At 37.7% G+C, this 20,376-nt stretch overlaps 1 protein-coding gene and 1 non-coding gene across 7 annotated transcripts in view; both read right to left on the reverse strand.

Moving 5' to 3' along the window:
• The window catches only part of SENP6 (SUMO specific peptidase 6), a 137,996-nt gene that overhangs the window by 21,156 nt on the left and 96,464 nt on the right, over window positions 1-20,376 (reverse strand). For all 6 annotated transcript variants that reach the window (XM_047763707.1, XM_047763697.1, XM_047763690.1 and 3 more), the window contains 7 exons: window positions 18,467-18,705; window positions 13,846-14,016; window positions 11,767-11,800; window positions 11,176-11,370; window positions 9,978-10,204; window positions 8,247-8,356; window positions 8,018-8,134 (listed from right to left, as the gene is read on the reverse strand). In XM_047763707.1, the coding sequence (XP_047619663.1) occupies window positions 8,018-8,134; window positions 8,247-8,356; window positions 9,978-10,204; window positions 11,176-11,370; window positions 11,767-11,800; window positions 13,846-14,016; window positions 18,467-18,705 (1,093 nt within the window). The remainder of the gene's footprint in view (window positions 1-8,017; window positions 8,135-8,246; window positions 8,357-9,977; window positions 10,205-11,175; window positions 11,371-11,766; window positions 11,801-13,845; window positions 14,017-18,466; window positions 18,706-20,376) is intronic.
• LOC125121765 (U1 spliceosomal RNA) lies at window positions 3,104-3,270 on the reverse strand. Its single transcript, XR_007133628.1, has one exon. It is a non-coding gene; the product is annotated as a U1 spliceosomal RNA (small nuclear RNA).

A 20,376-nucleotide genomic window follows, 5' to 3' on the forward strand; every position in this document is an offset into this window, starting at 1 on the left:
AAGTAATTTGAAATATAATAAATTTAACAGCTTACTTGATACTAAAAACAGTTACACAGTGATCAAATATCACTTTAGCCACCATCAGTCTTTATTTCTTTAAACTAGAAAAAGTTATTAACAAAGTTCATTTTATATTTGAGACAATGATTACCACCAGATTATCCTTAGGTAATGAAAAGCAATGTTTGAGAGTAAAACTAGGAATTTGAAAGATCTAATCTTTTAAAACAAGGGCACACTTATGAATTCCACAGAAACATTATTTATCACAGCCAAAAAATAGAAATGACAGAGATGCTTGCTAACTGATCAATGGAAAAACAAAATGTGATATATCCATATAATGTAATATCATTTGGCAAGAGAAAGAAGTGAAGTCTTGATACATTCTGGAACATAGAAGAACCTTGAAAACATTATGATTAAAGAGGCCAGTAACAAAAAAACCATGTATCGTGTGATTCCATGTATATGAAATGCTCAGAGTATGCAAATCCACAAATAGTGAGGAGGCTGCTCGTTGCCTAGAGCTGGGGTCAGGTTGGAGAAAAATGGGGGGTTGCTGTTAATGGGTACTGAGGTTTTCTGGGGGGATCGAAATGTTCTAATATTGACTATGGTTATGATGGTACAACTGTCTGAAAATACTAAAACCACTGAATGATATACTTTAAATGAGTGAATTGTATGGTATCTAAAAAACTACTTATTTTGTTTTAAACAGTTCAGTTAATAATCAATGAAGACCGAGCCATAAACGATTTTTTATAAAAACAGAAAAGAACCTGTATAGAGGTTATAAAGGTGACCCTTTGAAGTGATCTTACATCAGTTCTAAGCTTTCCTTGCCTTTTTTTTTCTATAGGTCTATATCAAAACCAATAGCAATAGTCCTTTACATTACAAAGAGAAATTATGATGTATTAAATTTATGTTCCAAAATCCCTCAAAGGAGCTATGCAAATTCAAGCTCATGACCATATTCGTTTTATTAAAATGAAATTAGGATAAAGCCCGGTGAAATCTGGAGTTCCCGTCATCATGGCTCAGTGGTTAACCATGAGGTCGTGGGTTCGATCCCCGGCCTCGTGCTCAGTGGGTTAAGGATCTGGCGTTGCCGTGAGCTGTGGTGTAGGTTGCAGACGAGGCTTGGATCCCATGTTGCCGTGGCTCTGGCGTAGGCCGGTGGCTACAGCTCCGCTTAGACCCCGAGCCTAGGAACCTCCATATGCTGAAGTGACCCTAGAAAAGACAAAAAAAAAAAAAAAAAAAGCGCCTTGTGAAATCTTACACAGAAACAGCAAATATCCAGAGCACACATCTGTGAGGGCTGTCAATTTTATTATAATAGCCAATAACTCTAAAGCTCAAGTTCTGATAAAAAGGACATAACTTGGAGTTCCCGCTGTGGCTCAGCGGAAATATGACTAGTATTCATGAGGATGCACGTCTGATTCCTGGCCTTGCTCAATGGGTTAAGGATCCAGTATTGCTGTGAGCTGTGGTGTAGGTTTCAGACTTGGCTTGGATCTGGTGTTGCTATGGGTGTGTGGTATAGCCCAGCAGCTACAGCTCCAATTCAACCCCTAGCCTGGGAATCTCCATATGCTGCAGGTGCAGCCCTAAACAAACAAACAAACAAACAAACAAACAAAAGACATAACTTACAGATAGTCTGCTCTAGGGCAACTCAGTGTGCCCCCACAAAAGATACAAGACTGAATGACACAGTTTACTCTTTTTATTTTTTCAGCTACAACCACAGCATCAGCATGCACAGGTTCCCAGGCCAGGGTCCATCCAAACCCTCACCTCAGCAGTGACAATGACAGATCCTTAAGCCGCTGAGCCACCAGAGGACTAACACAGTTTAAATCAACTGCCAAATTCTACATATATATTCAAAACGGAGCACGCAGTGAACTAGACTGGAATTTAGGGACTATACTTTAATGGGTGAACCATGCTTTTATAGGAATAATGGCTACTTTATAAACTAACCTGAATAAATAAAGGAATAATTCAACTTTAAAAAGGTTATTGGTGGAGTTCCTATCGTAGCTCAGTGGAAAATGAGTCTGACTAGCATTCAAGAGGACGCAGGTTCAATCCCTGGCTTTGCTCAGTGGGTTAAGGTTCACCATTGCCATGAGCTGTGGTGTAGGTCACAGAGGCAGCTTGAATCCCACGTTGCTGTGGCTGTGGTGTAGGCTGGCAGCTGTAGCTGTGATTCAACCCCTAGCCTGGGAACTTTCAAATGCGGTGGGTATGGCCCTAAAAAGACAAAAAATTTAAAAAATAATAAATAAAAAAAAATTGTTGATTTAAGAAAACTGACTCTATTTCATAGGTAAACAAATCCACGCCTTATTTTTTTTTTTTTTTGGAAATGGAAGAAATAATTTGCAGATGAAAGGATTTTCATATAGAAAACTTCAAAAGATCTACAGACAGATTAGAAAGAGTAACAGTTTTCACAAGATGGCTGGCTATAAGATCAAAATCTGTTTGTTGAAATACTCAAAAACTTAAGTATTGGTTGTCTCAAAATTGCATAGATTGGAGTTCCTGTTATGGCTCAGTGGTTAACAAATCCGAATAGGAACCATGAAGTTGTGGGTTGGATCCCTGGCTTTGCTCAGTGGGTTAAGGATCCAGAGTTGCTGTGAGCTGTGGTATTGGTCGCAGACGTGGCTCAGAACCCCCGTTGCTATGGCTCTGGTGCAGACTGGTGGCTATAGCTCTGATTATTAGACCCCTAGCCTGGGAACCTCCATATATTGCAGGAGCAGCCCTAGAAAATGCAAAAAGACAAAAAAAAAAAAAAAATTGCATAGCTTAATGGAGGATTTCTCAAGTGTGGCACTGCTGGCATTTTAAGCCTGACAGTGCTCTGCTTCAGGTCTGTCCTGTGCAGTGCAGGTGCTGAGCAGTATCTCTGGCCTCTACCCACTAGATGCTATCAGCAAACATCCCTCCCCTTCCTGAGAACCACAACTGCCTGCAAACATCGTCAAACATGCCCTGGGTCCCAAACACCCCCCTCCCCCCTGCCGCCCCTGAGAATTACTGATGCAGTGCAATTACAATCAAAATCCCTAAAGGATTTTTCTTTTTTAATTCCTCACTACCGCAGATTACAGAGCTGTGTTTCCTGCATTTGGAGAAATTGCAGTGGTGGATCAGCACACCCTCAGTGCAGTGGCTAAGCCTCACCCTGGGAAAACATCTTCGTGACCATGCTATCTCCCCTGCTAGGTTAAGTATCCAAAAGACTTTTAAAAATAGGCTGATACCAAAACTTAGCTGAAAGAATCAAAAGGTTAAGCATGGGAGTTCCCGTCGTGGCGCAGTGGTTAACGAATCCGACTAGGAACCATGAGGTTGCGGGTTCGGTCCCTGCCCTTGCTCAGTGGGTTAACGATCCGGCGTTGCCGTGAGCTGTGGTGTAGGTTGCAGATGCGGCTCGGATCCCACATTGCTGTAGCTCTGGCGTAAGCCGGTGGCTACAGCTCCGATTGGACCCCTAGCCTGGCAACCTCCATATGCCGCGGAAGCGGCCCAAGAAATAGCAAAAAGACAAAAAAAAAAAAAAAAAGGTTAAGCATGGAGTTCCCCTTGTGGCTCAGTGGTTAACAAACCAGATTAGTATCCATGAGGACGAGGGTTCAATCCCTGGCATCGCTCAGTGGGTTAGGGATCCAGAGTTGCTATGAGCTGTGATGTAGATCGCAGATGTGGCTTGGATCCCGAGTTGCTGTGGCTGTGGTGTAGGTCGGCAGCTACAGCTGTGATTCAAACCCTAGCCTGGGAACCTCCACGTACCGCAGGTGTGGCCCTAAAAAGACAAAAGCCAAAAAAAAAAAAAAAAAGCCAAGCATATACCAAATATTCCTTTAGGAGACTAAGGAGGAGGACTAGCCTTTCGAAATAAAAAAAATAAAGCAGTGGTAATCATGGCAGCATGATACTTATGCAGAGATAGAAACCTGTGCTACTATTTTATCTTAGTGTGTGTCGCAGGTGGCGTTTGACAGTGCTGGGGAGAGGATGAACTCCTTAATAAGTAACCTCACGGCAGTTATTTACTCACACTGAAGAGAAATGAAATTAGGTCTCCACTTCTTCATGCACTAAAACAAATCCTAGAGGAATTAAAAAACTTAAAAGTGAGAAAACAAGACTGCAAAATTGTCCTTCTGATCAGATATACATCCACAAGCACTTCGGCGACTGTATATAGTTCTGGGGATTTTTTTAATGTACATGCACTAGAATTATTAATTCTAGTTGGAACAATTATGTCTCTTACTCTAGAATTAAAAAGAAAATCCAAGTTTATTACAAAAGAACTTGTAGGAATTTTTTCATTTGGATGTATTTTTTTTTTAGTATATAAATCCTTCAAATATTGAATGTCATGGTGAAACTGTTCACCTGTTATAAAGTAGACAACCTAAGAATTTAAATCATGACATTTAATCATGACATTAAGGAAGTTAAAAGCTGACTAAAAGTTTGAAAGTACTTTTTATTAAACTAATTCCTTAAAAAATTCTTTTAAATTAATTCTTTTCTTCTCTACATTAAAAAAAAAAATTATTTTATGGCCACACTCGCAGCATATGGGAGTTCTCAGGCTGAGAACTGAATCCAAGCCACATCTATGAGCTGCAGCAATGTCGAATCCTTTAACCCACTGTTCCAGGCCAGGGATTGAACCCAAGCCATTGTAGTGATCCGAGCTGCTGCAATTGGAGTCTGAACCCACTGCGCCATGGCGGGAACTTCTCTCTGCATTTTACTAATATTCTCTGGATCCAATGCCTGTCTACTTCTTGTAATTCTGGCAAACTGTTCAGAAGTTTATTTCTAACTTACAGAGTTAGAAATGGAAAAGAACGAGCAGCTCTGGGAGCAGCTGAATTACTTAAATAGTGAAGTTTTTAAACCTTTCTTCTTTTTTATTCCTTTCTAAGAATATCATGAGACAAATATACATCCAGACTTTAAAAAAAATCATGGGAGTTCCCACTGTGACTCAGTGGTAACAAACCCGACTGGTATCCATGAAGATGCAGGTTCGATCCTTGGCCTCGCTCAGTGGGCTAAGTATCCAGTGTTACTGTGAGCTGTGGTGTAGGTCAGACATGGCTTGGATCTGGCGTTGCATGCGGAAGTACCTCGGCCAGGAATCAAACCTGTGCCACAGCAGTGATGACAGTAGATCCTTAACCCATTGAGCCACCAGGGCATTCTTCTAGTAACTGTTGATAAAGGAAAATTGAAGTCTCCAGATGTATTTGCTGTTAAAGTTATTATTTTTTTTGTCTTGTCTTTTCTAATGCCACACCTGCACCTGCGACCTATACCACAGCTCACGGCAACTCGGGATCCTTAACCCACTGAGCGAGGCCAAGGATTGAACCTGCAACCTCATGGTTCCTAGTTGGTTTCATTAACCACTGAGCCATGATGGGAACTCCTGTTATTTTAATTTTAGTTCTAAATTTTCTGTTTCTTTTTTCTTTAAATCTCCCTATTTATTTCAGAAGCTTCACATATATTCACAACTGTTCATTAAAGAATTTTTATGATTCTTTATCAGGTAATTCTAATATCTCAGTGCTGTCTATTGATCTTTTTCATTTTGAGATCACTCTGATTCTTGGTGAGACAAGATATTTTCAGTTGAAATCTGGATAATTTGAGTATTACAAGACTCTGGATCTTATTTAATTCTTGTGTTTTAGTAAGCCTGCGCTGGTCCGACCTCATTATTGCCATGTGGGGGTGAAGTTCAGGTTCCCCACTAGGCCACCATCAGAGGTGGAAGGGCTCATGTTACTGACAGGTGGGGATGGGAGACTCCCCACTGACAGGCCTCCACTGTTATCACCTCAGCTGGGTGGAAGAGAAGGACAGGTGCCTCAGGAGCCGCCAGGGATCAGGGTACCAGTACAGCTCCACACTTGACCCTAATGAGCTCAGGGTCAGGTGCCTCAAAGTTATCCTTACCATTATTTGTTAACCCCTGCTGTACAGTTACTACCAAATGTATCCCCCTTTAAAGCTTTAGCTCTCTTCAATTTCCTTAGAACACCCTCTCTGGATTTCTCTTCTTACCTCTCAACTACCTTCAGAATTTATTTGTGGGAGCCTCTTTTTTCCTCATCTGTCTCTTAAAAATCTATTCTCCGGGTTTTGTCCTTAAAGCTCTTTTTCTCATTCTATATCCCTACTATGCAATTCCATCCACTCTCATAAACTACCACTTGTAAAGCCTTCTAATTCTGTTACGACTCTAGGCCAGAAGTCAACTGACCTCTAGAAACATATATAACTGTCTATTGGCAACGTCCCCTTTGTTGTATCCCAGATATCTAAAAGGGAACTTGCTTCCTCTTCTACCCAAATCTGTTCTATGTCTACAATCATGGCCTTAGTTAGTGGCAAAGCATTTAGCACATCTCACTAGTAAGAAAACCAGGAGTTATTTGGCATCTGCTTATTTCTGCCCTTCTTAATAGCCATTCAATCAGTCCTGGACTCCTGCTAAACAACTCTCCTAAAACATTTCATTATTTCTTCCTTACTCCAACTAAAATGCCTTAATTAGGCTGCATATATCACCTTAATTAAACTTCCTTAAGCATCGCTCATCTACACATTCACAATGAACATGCTTGTAAAGAAGACCTTAAGGAAACTCAATTACTTTTCTGAACAAAACCTTTCATTCTTTTTTTAAAAGATCTTTTAAAAAATTTATTTAATTTTATCTTATTTTCTGGCTGTGCTCATGGCATGCAAAAGTTCCTGGGCTAGGGATCGAACCTGGGCCACAGCAGTGACAATGCCATATCCTTATCTGCTAGGCCACCAGGGAACTCCAAAACCTTTCATTCTTGATAACAATGTTTTCTTTTCCCAAAATGAGTTGCAACCATTTGTAGGCTATAAAATCAGTACTGCGGTTTTAAATAACCAATTTTTAAAAAAATATCATCTTGTGATATGCATCTGAATAAACTACAAAATATTGGAGAGCACTAGACACACTGATAGTTAAGTTCTGTTTTGTTTTATACACACACCTGTTTTATATCCCAAGTCAGTAAGCACAACTTAATCCATGTATAAACACAGTGTACACACGTGTGCATGCATAAGGATTCAGGGCCATGATGTAAGCCCTTCCAGGAAAGCTTATTTACCAACCCCCGAAGAGAGTGGGGAAAAAAAAAAAAGCTTTCTTTTTCATGCTATGTCTGTACCATGTTAATGCTTCTGCCAATACTTCGATCCCATATCTGTGCTCCCCATAAGATCATAAACTTCTAACAAAGTAGTACTTGACACAAAGTTGGTACTTGAACATTTATTGAAGGAAACAAGTGAAATCATACTTTTGCACCTGGCTCAACAAATTATTACTTAACCTAGGATAGTAACAAATTTAGAGGCTTAAAATACAGCAATATGGAGTTCCCGTCGTGGCACAGCAAAAATGAATCTGACTAGGAACCATGAGGTTGCGGGTTCCATCCCTGGCTTCACTCAGAGGGTTAAGGATCCAGTGTTGCCGTGAGCTGTGGTGTAGATCTCGGATGCGGCTTGGATCTGGCGTTGCTGTGGTTGTGGTGTAGGCCAGCAGCTGTAGCTCTGATTCGACCCCTAGCCTGGGAACCTCCAAATGCTGCAGGTGTGGCCCTAAAAAGCTAAAAAACAAAAAAACCCCAATATAATAAGCTGTCGTTTATGATCAGTTTTCACATGCCCAGTATTCTTCCTAGCACTTGAAATGTGTATCATTTCATTCTTAGGTATTATTATTATCCCCATTTTTTAAAATGAAGAAACATAGGTAGAAATACTAAATAACTCCCCAAATGTCACACAATAAATGGCAGTGATAGAATTCAAAATCCAAACAATTTTGACTCTAGGAAACAAAGACATACATTATGAAATGTTAAAAATTTGCTAAAAGGCTAGTAGAAAATTAACTTACTTCAAATAAAAGTCTATAATAACATCATTTAAAAATTCCCCTTCACTCAGACAGTGCAGGTCCTCATTAGTAACGGAGATACCTCCCTTAGCTGGAGGTGGTGGATATACTATTAATCTGTAACAAAATTTAAAAAATAAGTAAATAAATAAAACTATAATATAGAACTGAAATGTAGTAAAAGAAAAGAAATTTAAGAAGGTTGCAAATGTAAAGGAATTTCTCTCACTTTTCTACAGGGCCCATGAAGATGGTGTGGCTCTCTCCAGTTTCATCCTCGTCATCAAAAAACTGTAATTCTTGTTTGTTTTTAAACTGTATTTTAGATTCAATGCCCACCTGGTAAAATAAATTAAATTATCAATTCACAAAGCCAATTTGAAAAATTTTCAATGAAAAGTAAAGTACATGGCAAAAAGGCTTTTCAATGAAAGAGGATTAAAAATAAGAAACAGGCAAAACTTGGGTCCATTTTCTTTCTATCTGTAGCTTCTGAACAGTGATACTTCTCCAATTTTGTAATAATTGTTTTCTAGTATCTTGTCTGAAATCTCTACTCTCTATATTAAATTATATTATGTTTGTAAAATACAAAGACTAGATAGTGGCTGTTCCTCCAGTGAAGGTCTACCTAAATTTAGTGGCTAGGCAATCCATGGAATACAGGAGCAGAGGCTCAGGGAACACAGTCCATTGAGCTTCAGTTCTCCAGAAATGAAGGAGTCCTTAAACAAAGAGCCTTCCACTGCAACTTGAGTCCATCACAGCTGCCTTATGATTGCAGCTGCTCTTTTCTGGCTCTGGAATCATCTTCCATGGTTAATTCTACAAAGAAGAGGACTGGTTCTCCTTCCCCCTTCTGTTCTTTTCTTCAACTCCCTAATTGTGTGAACAGCTCTTTTCTGGTGAAGCCCTGCTCAACTTCACCAATATTATGCCTTAGACAGTGCTATTTCCAAATCTGTAGGTAGGCTGAGAAGATTTAAGTATTTCTACAGTGAAATATACTTAAATATTCACGTTACACAGAAGTGTACAGTACATCAGGGACCAACACTCCTTTATTTGTACTGAAGCCAATGTTACCACTGAGAACCACTAGCGAATTTAAGAAACTGAGTAACAATCAATTGGAACAGTAGCACATGTTGAGAGTGGGGGAAAAAAGAAAAAAGGATGAGAAAAAGAAAAGGAGACAAAAAATAAAGATAAGAATGGAGTGTGGAAAGGAACCAAAATGAAAAGGCTTCTGAGACCTGTACCAAGTACTATCTGTGTCACAAGTTATCTGCCAACCATTAATGTTTTGGTACAAGATAGCTCACAAACCACATATAAAATCAAACAATTCCGGGCATTCCCATCGTGGTGCAGCGGTAACGAATCCGACTAGGAACCATGAGGTTGAGGGTTTGATCCCTGGCCTCGCTTAGTGGGTTAAGGATCTGGATCTGGCATTGCCATGAGCTGTGGTGTAGGTTGGATCTGGTGTGGCTGTGGCTAGCAGCGTAGCTCCGATTAGATCCCTAGCCTGGGAACCTCCATATGCCATGGGTGTGGCCCTAAAAAGGAAGGGGAAAAAAAAAAAGCAAATAATTATGAAAAAGAATTTAAAAGATCTAACTCTAAATGAACAATGTGATAATGAACCAAATTTCCTTTTAAAGCTACAGTTTAAAATTACATTACAGGAGTTCCCATTGTGGCTCAGCACAAATGAATGTGACTAGTAATGAGGATGCAGGTTCTATTCCTGGACCTGCTCAGTGGGTTAAGGATCCGATGTTGCCCAAGCTGTGGTGTAGATTGCAGACGCAGCTTGGATCCCATGTTGCTGTGGCTGTGGTGTAGGCTAGTAGCTACAGCTCCGATCAGACCCCTACTTACCATGGGACCCTCCATATACCGTGGGTTCGGCCTTAAAAAGACAAAAAAAAAATTACATTAAAGACATAATTACATTTTTAATTTTGTTTTCTTTTTGCACACCACTTCCTTTGATGCTCTCTTCATAGGTTCTTGTACAGGCAACAAGTCTGCTATTGGCTTCTTCAAAGGGAATTTTCGCAAAAAAATTGGACACCTTATTCTTTGCACCAATTTCGGTAATGATATTTTCAAATACCATATTTGCCTGAGGATCAAGGCCATTTTGAAAAATTAGAATTATGTATTGTTCTTCCAAATCTGAAAAGAAATCAATATAATTATAAGCCTAAAAGAAAAAACAGATACTAGAAAAAAAAGTAACAATTACTCATTTCCAGGAATATCACCAGAAATCCTGGCTTAAGCATTCAAATAGTGTTTGGCATACAGTGGATATACAATAAATACTAGAATAGAGACCAGTGACAGTGTCACCTAATAATGTCACTTAAGTTACCAAGAGAAAGGAACCAGAACACATTACTCTAGCAGCAGGTCAAGAACAAACCTACTCATAGATCTAACTGAATTCATCTAATAGGGTCCACATATATTTATAGTTTTAAATATATAATCAGTTAACATTTTTGTGAAACACAAACTGACAAATGGGCAGATAATATCTTTATATTTAACTGTAAAAACTGCTATTCACTAATAGGCCAATTCTTGCAGCTTTAGCAGTAGCTTTCAGGGACTCATCATCATAAAGCTGAAGAAACAATTACTGAGGAAAAGCATTTACTTTACAACTAGTTACGCTATGCCACAAAGGTTGAAAGGAAAAGGAAACATACTGGAGAACCACTTCTATTTACTGTAGGGGATGAAGACCTGTTCTATGAACTTTAAAACTTCCTCTTCAGGCTACGTTTCAAGGATTCCAGACTGATGGCTGATTTACATCAGTGCATGAAAAAAAACAAAACAACAACAACAAACACACTTCACTGTACTCAGATTATACAATGTTAAAATAAAGAGTATATATCTTTTGAGTTTTAATCCATTTTGAAAACTTTCTAAATGTGTAAACCTGGGCTTTATCTTCAGAACCTTCACTTTCTGTGGACTTTTCTTCACCTGTATAATGAGGGATGTAACATTTATCTTACAAAGTCACTCTAAGGACTGGAGGTAATATAATTCTAAGGTGTCTATCAAAGCGGACTCATATCCTGCTAACCAATGCACTGTATGTATTACTCTATTTATTCTACATAACTTACTTGTTAACTTATTTATTCCTTTACAATCATTCCACACATTATCCTTCATGTTCATCTGCAGTTGCATGCTCAATTTCTGATACACTGCTGGTGTCGTCTGAAGAAACACTACTGGTAATTTTCGGACATTACACCATTCACATTTAGTTAGATCAGAGGTATTTAAGGTAATCCCTACAGGATCATTTTCTGGTTCTGGAGAAAAACAAATGGAAATGGAAAAGGGATCAGTTCTTAACAGGACAAAATCATGAATGGAGCACACTACGAGGAAGTACAATTTTAAAGTTAAGTACATATTTATTTTGTAAATAGTAACTCAGTGAGAAATGAAGCAAAATCTTTGATCTTAAAGAAGTATCAACATTTTTCCAAATGAAAAGATGATTCTAATGAAGTACACTTAAAAAACAAAGCTTCTGCGGTTGTATCTAATGAAATTATACTATTAAGATATATGCCCTTTAAGAAGATATGTGTAATAACTAAAGAACTTGGTGAATTCTAAGAACCCCATTTAACTTTTTATTTCAGTACAGTGTTTTAGTGTAAACAAAGCTTTAGTAAGCAAAAGGACATAAATTAGCTTACCTTCTAGCTTTATCTTGATAAAATCTAAACAAAACTAAAAAAAAAAAAAAAAGATAAATTAGTAACAATCATAGATTTCTGAAGATTTTGCTACACACAAACACCCTAAATGACATGTTATTTGGGGCTTAAAACTACAGATGTCAGAAAAACAGATCCACATACTCTATGCTTTTTGTGTGTGTGTGTTCCTTCACACTTGCCTAGGTATATACTTAATGTTCTCAATTACTGCAATTTTTCCCTCTCACTACTTCTCTATAAATGTGCCAGGAATAACTTCCCATTATGTTAGAGACCTGAAAGCTTTAGGAGTTACTTAAGGAAAGGATGGGCTCTGGCAGGCTCCTTAGGCAACAGAAGTTAAAAACCAGTTTAAACCGTCTGTAAGTACCTTAAACATGTGTGATTTCAGCCAATCTGAGCAGATACACAGGGCTAGACCTTTGATTTGGTTGGGAAAGGATTACTCATGCTATGCACTTTGAAACAAGTGGTTTTCCAAGGGACTGCCTTTTTTTTTTTTTTTTTAATAACTGATTTACAATGTTCTGTCAATTTCTGCTGTACAGCGAAGTGACCTACACATTCTTTCTTTCACCTTATCTTCCATCATGTCCATCAAAAGGACTGGATATAGTTCCCTGTGCTATACAGCAGGATTTCATTGCTTATCAACCACAAATGCAATAGTAACCCTAAACTTTCGGTCCATCCCTACCCCCCCAATGGCAAACACAAGTCTCCCTCCATGTCCATGATCTATTTCTATTTTGCATATAGATCATTTCTGCCATATTTTAGATTGCACATATAAGTGACATCATATGGTGTCTGGTTTTCTCTTTCTAACTTACTTCACTCAGTATGAGAGTTGCCAGTTCCATCCATGTTGCTGCAAATGGCATTATTTTGTCCTTTTTTATGGCTGAGTAGTATTCCATTGTATATATGTACTCTGTGCTTTATTATGAGAATCCACACTCCCCCTCTGCCAAGGATCTCTCAGAAAGGCAGGTTTTACCTTTTTTATTCAAGCACCTACTAGAGTATTTCTTCTATTATTGGCTTATTTATTACAACTTTAAAGTTGACAGACTATTACAATGAACACCCAAATAATCCTTACCTAGATTCACTAACTCTTAATATTTTGCCAAATCTAAGTCATCGGAGTTTCTATGTGTATACACACTTCCCTTTTGCCAAACCAGCATAAAGCAGGCAGGGGACACCATAGCAGTCCATTACTAAATTCTTCAGCATGTATCTCCCAAGAACAAGGCCATTCTCCTACACAACCCAAACCACATCTAAGAAAATCAAGATTAACTTCACTCAACACAAAGTTAATACCCAGATTTCCCCAACTGCTCAAAATTGTCCTTTACTGCTGTTTCAACTTTTCCCCAAATCCAGGATTGTGTTAAGGTTATTTTTGTCCTTTGTCTACTTCAGCCTAGACCAGACCAGAATTTTCTTCCCTCTGTTCTTCAAGATACAGTCTTTGAAGAATCCTGGAAAAGTTCTGCAAAATGTACAATATCCTAGACTTGTGATTCCTCATTTTAAAATTCGGGCCACACTTTCCAGCAAATACAGCACATAAGTGATATTTTACACATCCCACTACATCACATCAGAAGGAACTTGAGAGCAGGTTATTCCACAATTTTTTTTTTTAATTTTTGGCTGTGCCCACAGCATGTGGCCATTCCCCGTCCAGAGATCAAAACCGTACCACAGCAGCAACCTGAGCTGCTACAAGTGACCGTATTAGATCCTTAACCTACCAAGCAAGGCCAGGGATTGAATCCACATCTTCACAGAGATGTTGGGTCCTTTAACTCACTGAGCCACAATGGGAACTCCTATGATAAATTTTTTACCCTTTCATTTTTACAGTGAGGAACTATTTAGAATTATTTACATATTCCTAAAGCAATTTGAAATCTTGAAATAATCTTAATATTCTATAAAATATTTCAACTTATAAATGTAAAAATATTACATATTAGCCTTAGCTATGGAATTCTGACTCTTGTAGTTGGTACAGTAAGGAGCTTAGAATGTACTTACAATTACAGGTTCTATTAATAGTCGGAATAGTGTTCCTACTCGTATACTTCGACAGTTTAAAAATACTCTATCAAAGGAACTTTGGCAGCTTAAAGATACAGGATCAACTACAGTTTCTTGAGAAATCACTTTGCGACGTTTTTGAGGTGTATTGATAATAGAATTACCAAACTGAAAAAGAAAAGAAAAATTTCACTTAATAAGGTACTAAAACAAGGCTTCAAACTAAGTAGATACATGCAAAGAAGACTCAACATAAGAAACATAATTATCAAAACATAAAACTGAGTTGACTTCAGCAGTGATAGATGAGGTAAATATTTATTGATTTTATAACAGTAACAGTAAATCCTTCCCATTTTTTTTTTCTTTTTTCAGCCACACCCACCGTATATGGAAGTTCCAGGGCTAGGAATTGAATCCAAGCCACCACAGTACACAATGCTGGGTCTCTGACCTGCTATGCCACAGCGGGAATCCTAAACCCTTCCTATTTTATCTTGCTATGCTTTATCTGGTTATTAGTTGAAACTCCAGTAATAGTACAGGAGTGAAAAATGGAATCAGACAGCCTGGGTTCAAATCACAGCTATACCACCTTTTAATGATCTGTAAAATTTAATAACTCTTTAAGTGCTGGTTTCATAAACTAAGAGTATTTATTCAAATGAGCTAATGCATATAAACAGATTAGCACTGTGCTTCATGCACAGTAAAATGCTGGATAAGTTAGCTAGTAATAGCAGTAGTGATTATAGTATTTCGATTGAGTCAGCAATTCTTCAGAAAACAGGTAATTAAGAAAACATTTATATAATAAAACAACACCTCTTTAGCAGTATCCATCGTGGCTTAGCGAGTTATGAATCCAACCAGTATCCATGAGGATACGGGTTTGATCCCTGGTCCTGCTCAGTGGGTTAAGGATCCAGTGTTGCTGTGAGCTGTGGTGTAGTTAGTTCATAAACATGAGTCGGATCTGGCGTTGCTGTGGCTGTGGTGCAGGCCAGCAGCTATCGCTTTAATTCGACCCCTAGCCTAGAAACTTCCATATGCCACAGATGAAACCCTAAAATGAAAAAACAAAACGAAACAAAAATGAAGCTTCTTTACATATTAAAAAATGTTAAACTGGAGTTCCCTTGAGCTGTAGCAGGTTAAGGATCTGGTGTTGTCACTGCAGTGGCTCAGGTAGCTGCTGTGGCAAGGGTTCAACCCCTGGCCCAGGAACTTCCACATGCTGTGAGTGGAGCCAAAAAAAACCCCAAAAACAAACAAACCCCCCCCCAAAAAGTTAAAGTACTTCACCGTTAAGATTTCACACTTACTTCCAAATGCAAATTAATCATAATATAAAAACACCTTTTATGTAATTACATAATTTCAATTAAATGTAACTAAAAATAAAGTTATTATGTTAAAAACCTTATTATCATCACAAGAATAGAACATGATCTTGATAAAAAGACGAGGGAGTTCCCATTGTGGCTCAGTGGGTTAAGAACCTGACTAGTATCCATGAGGATGTGGGTTCAATTCCTGGCCTTGCTCAGTGGGTTAAGGACCTGATGTTGCCATAAACTGTGGTGTAGGTCACAGATGTGACTCTGATCCTGCAATACTGTGGCTGTGGCATAGGCTGGCAGCTGCAGCCCTGATTTGACCCCTAGCCTGGAAACTTCCATATGTCACAGATGGAGCTGTAAAAAGGAAAAAAAAAAAAAAAAAAAACACAACAGGAAAAAAATGTCCACTGCATTGAAATAGGCACTATTTCCATTATTCTTCCAGAGACTTTTCTGTGATCTATGTCACAGGAAGAAAATACGTATTAAAACAAAATGCAGTACACACACATTTATTTCTATAAACCAATTTCTCAGGCTTATCAACAGATTTACCATGAGTATTTCCCAAGTTACTGACAGAAACCTATCAGAGAGATTTAGAATTATTTTTTTTTAATAAAATGATTTTTATTTTTTTCCATTATAGCTGGTTTATAGTGTTCTGTCAATTTTCTACTGTAAAACATGGTGACCTAGTTACACATACATGTACATTCTTTCTTCTGACACTATCATGCTCCATCATGATGACCAGACATAGTTCCCAGTGCTACTAGAATTATTTCCTTTTTTTTTGTCTTTCTACCTTTTTTTCTAGAGCTGCACCCACGGCATATGGAGGTTCCCAGGCTGGGGTCTAATCGGAGCTACAGCTGCCAGCCTACGCCAGAGCTACAGCAACACAGGAGCTGAGCCGCGTCTGTGACCTATAACACAGCTCATGGCAACGCCAGATCCTTAACCCACTGAGCGAGGCCAGGGATCGAACCTGCAACCTCAGGGTTCCTAGTCAGATTCGTTAACCACTGAGCCATGACAGGAGCTCCTAGAATTATTTCTTGAAGTGAGACATTATTAGGAAGCTTATAAGCTGTTCCAGCTGAGTCCACAGAGGAGAGCTTGAGCCTGGAACTGGGATGGTTCACATCCTCCCAAGGCCCTCTGAACCAGCCCCGAGGAACGCTTAATGTTCAGCATGCCTGGGTGAAAAGTCTACCACACGGAAATCCATTATTTGTTTAACTGAGTCCTCTCCACCAAACACGTGAGTTATTTCTGACCTTGCCCCATGACACACTATTCTCCAATAAACATTTTTGTAGCTAAATCCTGGTATTACCACCAAACTTCCCTCTGGCGTAGTTATAATTATTTACACACCCAACATTCCTTTCCTCCAAACACTAACCAAGAAGAAATAACTATTATATTTAAAAAATTTTTCAGCAATAGAACACTTAAAAATATATTTTAATTTTGTTTTCAGTTTTTCACTTAAAAAAAGTTTATTCATTCCATTTATTCATTTTTCTATGGTGTGTTTCTATTTCTTTTTCTTCTTTTTAGAGCCACACTTGTGGCACAGGTTAGGGGGTTGAATTTGAGCCGCAGCTGAGGCCTATGCCACAGCCACAGTAACACAGGATCCTTAACCCCTTGAACAAGGTGAGGAATCAAACGTCAGGTTCTTAACCTAAGCCACAACGGGAACTCCTGCTTCTATTTCTTGATTCTTTAGAAATTAAAAATATACAAAGGACCAACTCACACTTTGTCACATACTTCATTTTTTTTTTCCCATTTCCCATTTGATAGGTAACTATAAAATTCTGTGGATGTTGTTTTGGTTCACTGTTCTGCACTTTTTATTTAATCAAATATATTCATCTCTTCATTTACTATTTTTGCTTGCACTGAAATGTTTGGAAAGGCATTCCCCAAGATTATATGAAATATATCAACACACATTTTTATATTATTACAGTTACTTTTTGTTTTTCACTTCTTATTGTTCCCATCTTAATAATCAAATATGTATGTTTCCACATTCTTATTTATTTTTTATTTTTTGTCTTCAGGACCACACCCATGGCATATGCAGGTTCCCAGGCTAGGGGTCCAATTGAAGCTGTAGCTGCTAGCCTATGCCAGAGCCATAGCAACTCAGGATCTGAGCTGCATCTGCAACCTACACCACAGCTCACAATAACACCAGATCCTTAACCCACTGAGTGAGGCCAGGGATCAAACCTGCAACCTCATCGTTCCTAGTCGGATTCGTTAACCACTGCGCCACCAAGGGAACTCCTCCTGTTTCCACACTTTTAATCTATAACTCCTAAAATTCCTGACATACTACACACATGTATAATTTTTAACATGAGTTTTTTATTTAAAAAAATTTTTTTTACAATAATATGTACAGATTTCTGCATCTTTGTAATCTCAATTCAACAGTACCATGTAGAAATCCTAAAAGTCACTGATATAGTTCTAATAACTATTGTCAGTGGCAGCATAATAGTCCATGGTATAGATAACCAGTTTCTTCAGCCATTTCCATATTAACAGGCAATAGTTTTGTTCACTAATAATCATATTTATACATAAAACCTAAGCATCGGAAGGAGGGGATTCCTTTGAGATTGAGTCTAGGGTATGAATTATCTGGCAATTCAGTATACATCTATAATATTTTAGTAGATATTGACATTGCTTTCCCAAAAGGTTACAATAATTTTTTTCCATCAGCGTATTAAGAAAGTTCTCTTTCCCTTGGATTCTTGCCAGTAGTACATATTAACTGATTTTGTATTAGTTTTGAAAGTAGGTTAAGTATACAGTTATATTCCATTTTCTTTAATCTGTATTCTTCATGGAGAAGTTTACTTTCTGATTTTTCTTTTTTGTTATATTCCTATCTTTTCTATTTTGTTTTTTCCTCCAACATTTAACTAACAATATTAGTAAAACAACTAAGTTAAAATGACTTCTTCTTGTCCACTAGATTATACATATATGTTTATTCTGCTTACTGCTAAGGTTGACATTGTTTCTTCCTGTTGAATGTTTTACATTTTAAGCCTTTAATTGAAATTTATCTTGTATATGATTTAATGTTCTTTCAAATAAACTTCCAAGTGTTATTTTAAGCCCTACTTAAGGAACAATTCACTTTTCTCCTATTGACACTGCCCAATCACCCTCCCCCCAAATATTTACATGCCAAAGGAGACTTCATACAAGTAAATGTCAATAAATGTGAAAAGTACCTGGTCTTTCATTCTTGCTTTTCTTGGCAATGTAACTGTACTGAATTCTGAATCTGCTGGAATGCTTCTTAGTTCATGCTCTGCTCTACAGGTATTTTCATTTAGAGCTGCTTCTACTTTTCCTGTGGATGGTGCTGGGGAGGAACATGCTGAATCAGCAGGCTGAGGAGATATGTTTCCTCTTCGGTTAGTCCTGTCACTGTCGTCGTCATCATCATCATCATCACTGGACAAAATGACTATAAAGAAAATGTTAACTACTTCAGGTATTTCATTCCTGTCAGTTAAACATGTAAAGCTATTACCAAAGTAGGAGATGTATCAAATTTGCTTTGGATCTCCTCCAAATCTGAGATTAATAAAAAGGAAGACACAATCCATTCTATCTTATAGAAGGTTAAATTTTGACAATTAGAAATAGCATTTTTACATATTAAATTGATTGCACAGTCCACTTCAATCACCACACAGAAACAAGTTATAGCACACATTAAATGTTTATAAAATCTCTATTTCAGAGTTGCAGAAAGTCTTAAGGTAATCTGCATAATTATTCACAAAACTGCATGCATTTTAAATGTGTGTAAAACTGCATGTGACCAACTAATTTTACCTTACACAGGACAGCACGAATATCATAATTGCTCTTTGGTAAAACATGGACCAATGCTTAAAGCTCAATAAATCTTGTTGAGTAAATGAACATGGGCAAGACAAGACATTAGATGGATGTAATCTGCTCTTATGACTTGTACTCATTATTGAATCTTATCAAATTCATCTCTATATCATAATTCTGTAGAGCCAGCACACTGCATTTCAGTCAAATCCTAACTCTTTACTCTGGTTTATAAATACACATACTCTGCTCCTAGCCTACTCACGCTCTTCCATCCTTCTCTCTTCCTGTTCCAGGTACACTGGCACTTTTTCTGTTCTTCAAGCATCACCACCAGCTTGTTCCTATCTAGACTGTAACTGCTCTAACCCCTTTGAATTTCTGTCATCAAGAACTTAAAACACTTTTTGACTGACTACCTAGTCTAAAGTAAGCATACAGATATTTGTGTATTCACATCAACTAAGTTAAATTTCTGTTGTTGTGGATGTTTGCTTGCTTATTTGTCTCTTCCCACTAATACAAATTATAAAAGAGCAAGAATATTGCTTTGCTTACTGCTAGAGTTAAAACAGTGCCTGGCAAAGAAAAAGCATCTAAAAGTCATGTGCTGAAAATGTATAAACCTGTAGGAGCAATTTTCTTTTTCTGAATCCCACACATAAATGCTTAGTTACTATTTTCTGAGTCATATACAAGTTCCAGAAAGGCATCACCACCATTGTTATCCAGTCTCAGGAACAAATACTAAATTTAATCCTTTTCAGAACTGGTATTTTATTAATGGAAAAAAATCTAACAGGACAGATTAAAAGGTCAAAGCTGATTTACACATACTTGAAAGTTAGGGTCTTGCCACTTATTAGCTATCTGCCTCAGTTTCTCCTCTATGTAAAACTGGGAACAACAAAGTCCTATTTGAAAGGACTGTCTCAAGATTAAATGATTTAATATATAAAAGGTTTATATGTATATAAAAGGTTTTATATATATAAAAGGTTTATATAAAAGGTTTATATGGCTGACACATATGCTTTTTAAAAAGTCCATGAAATGTCCATGTTGTTTATGAAAAACTACATAGAAATACACACAAAAACAAACCTAGTTTTAATTATTTTAATTGTGTTTCAGGGACATTAAAACTTCTATATCTACTCTATCAAAAACTTAAGTTCCAAAGCTACAACAGATAGAACTGTACCACATAGCTCTTGCTTTATTAACTTAAAAGTTGTGACCATAATTGCAAAGCAACTGGAGAAAGGGTATGCAAAGATGACATACAGTT

Source organism: Phacochoerus africanus, chromosome 2 (assembly GCF_016906955.1).
Source record: "Phacochoerus africanus isolate WHEZ1 chromosome 2, ROS_Pafr_v1, whole genome shotgun sequence".
In the NCBI taxonomy this organism is placed as follows: domain Eukaryota; kingdom Metazoa; phylum Chordata; class Mammalia; order Artiodactyla; family Suidae; genus Phacochoerus; species Phacochoerus africanus.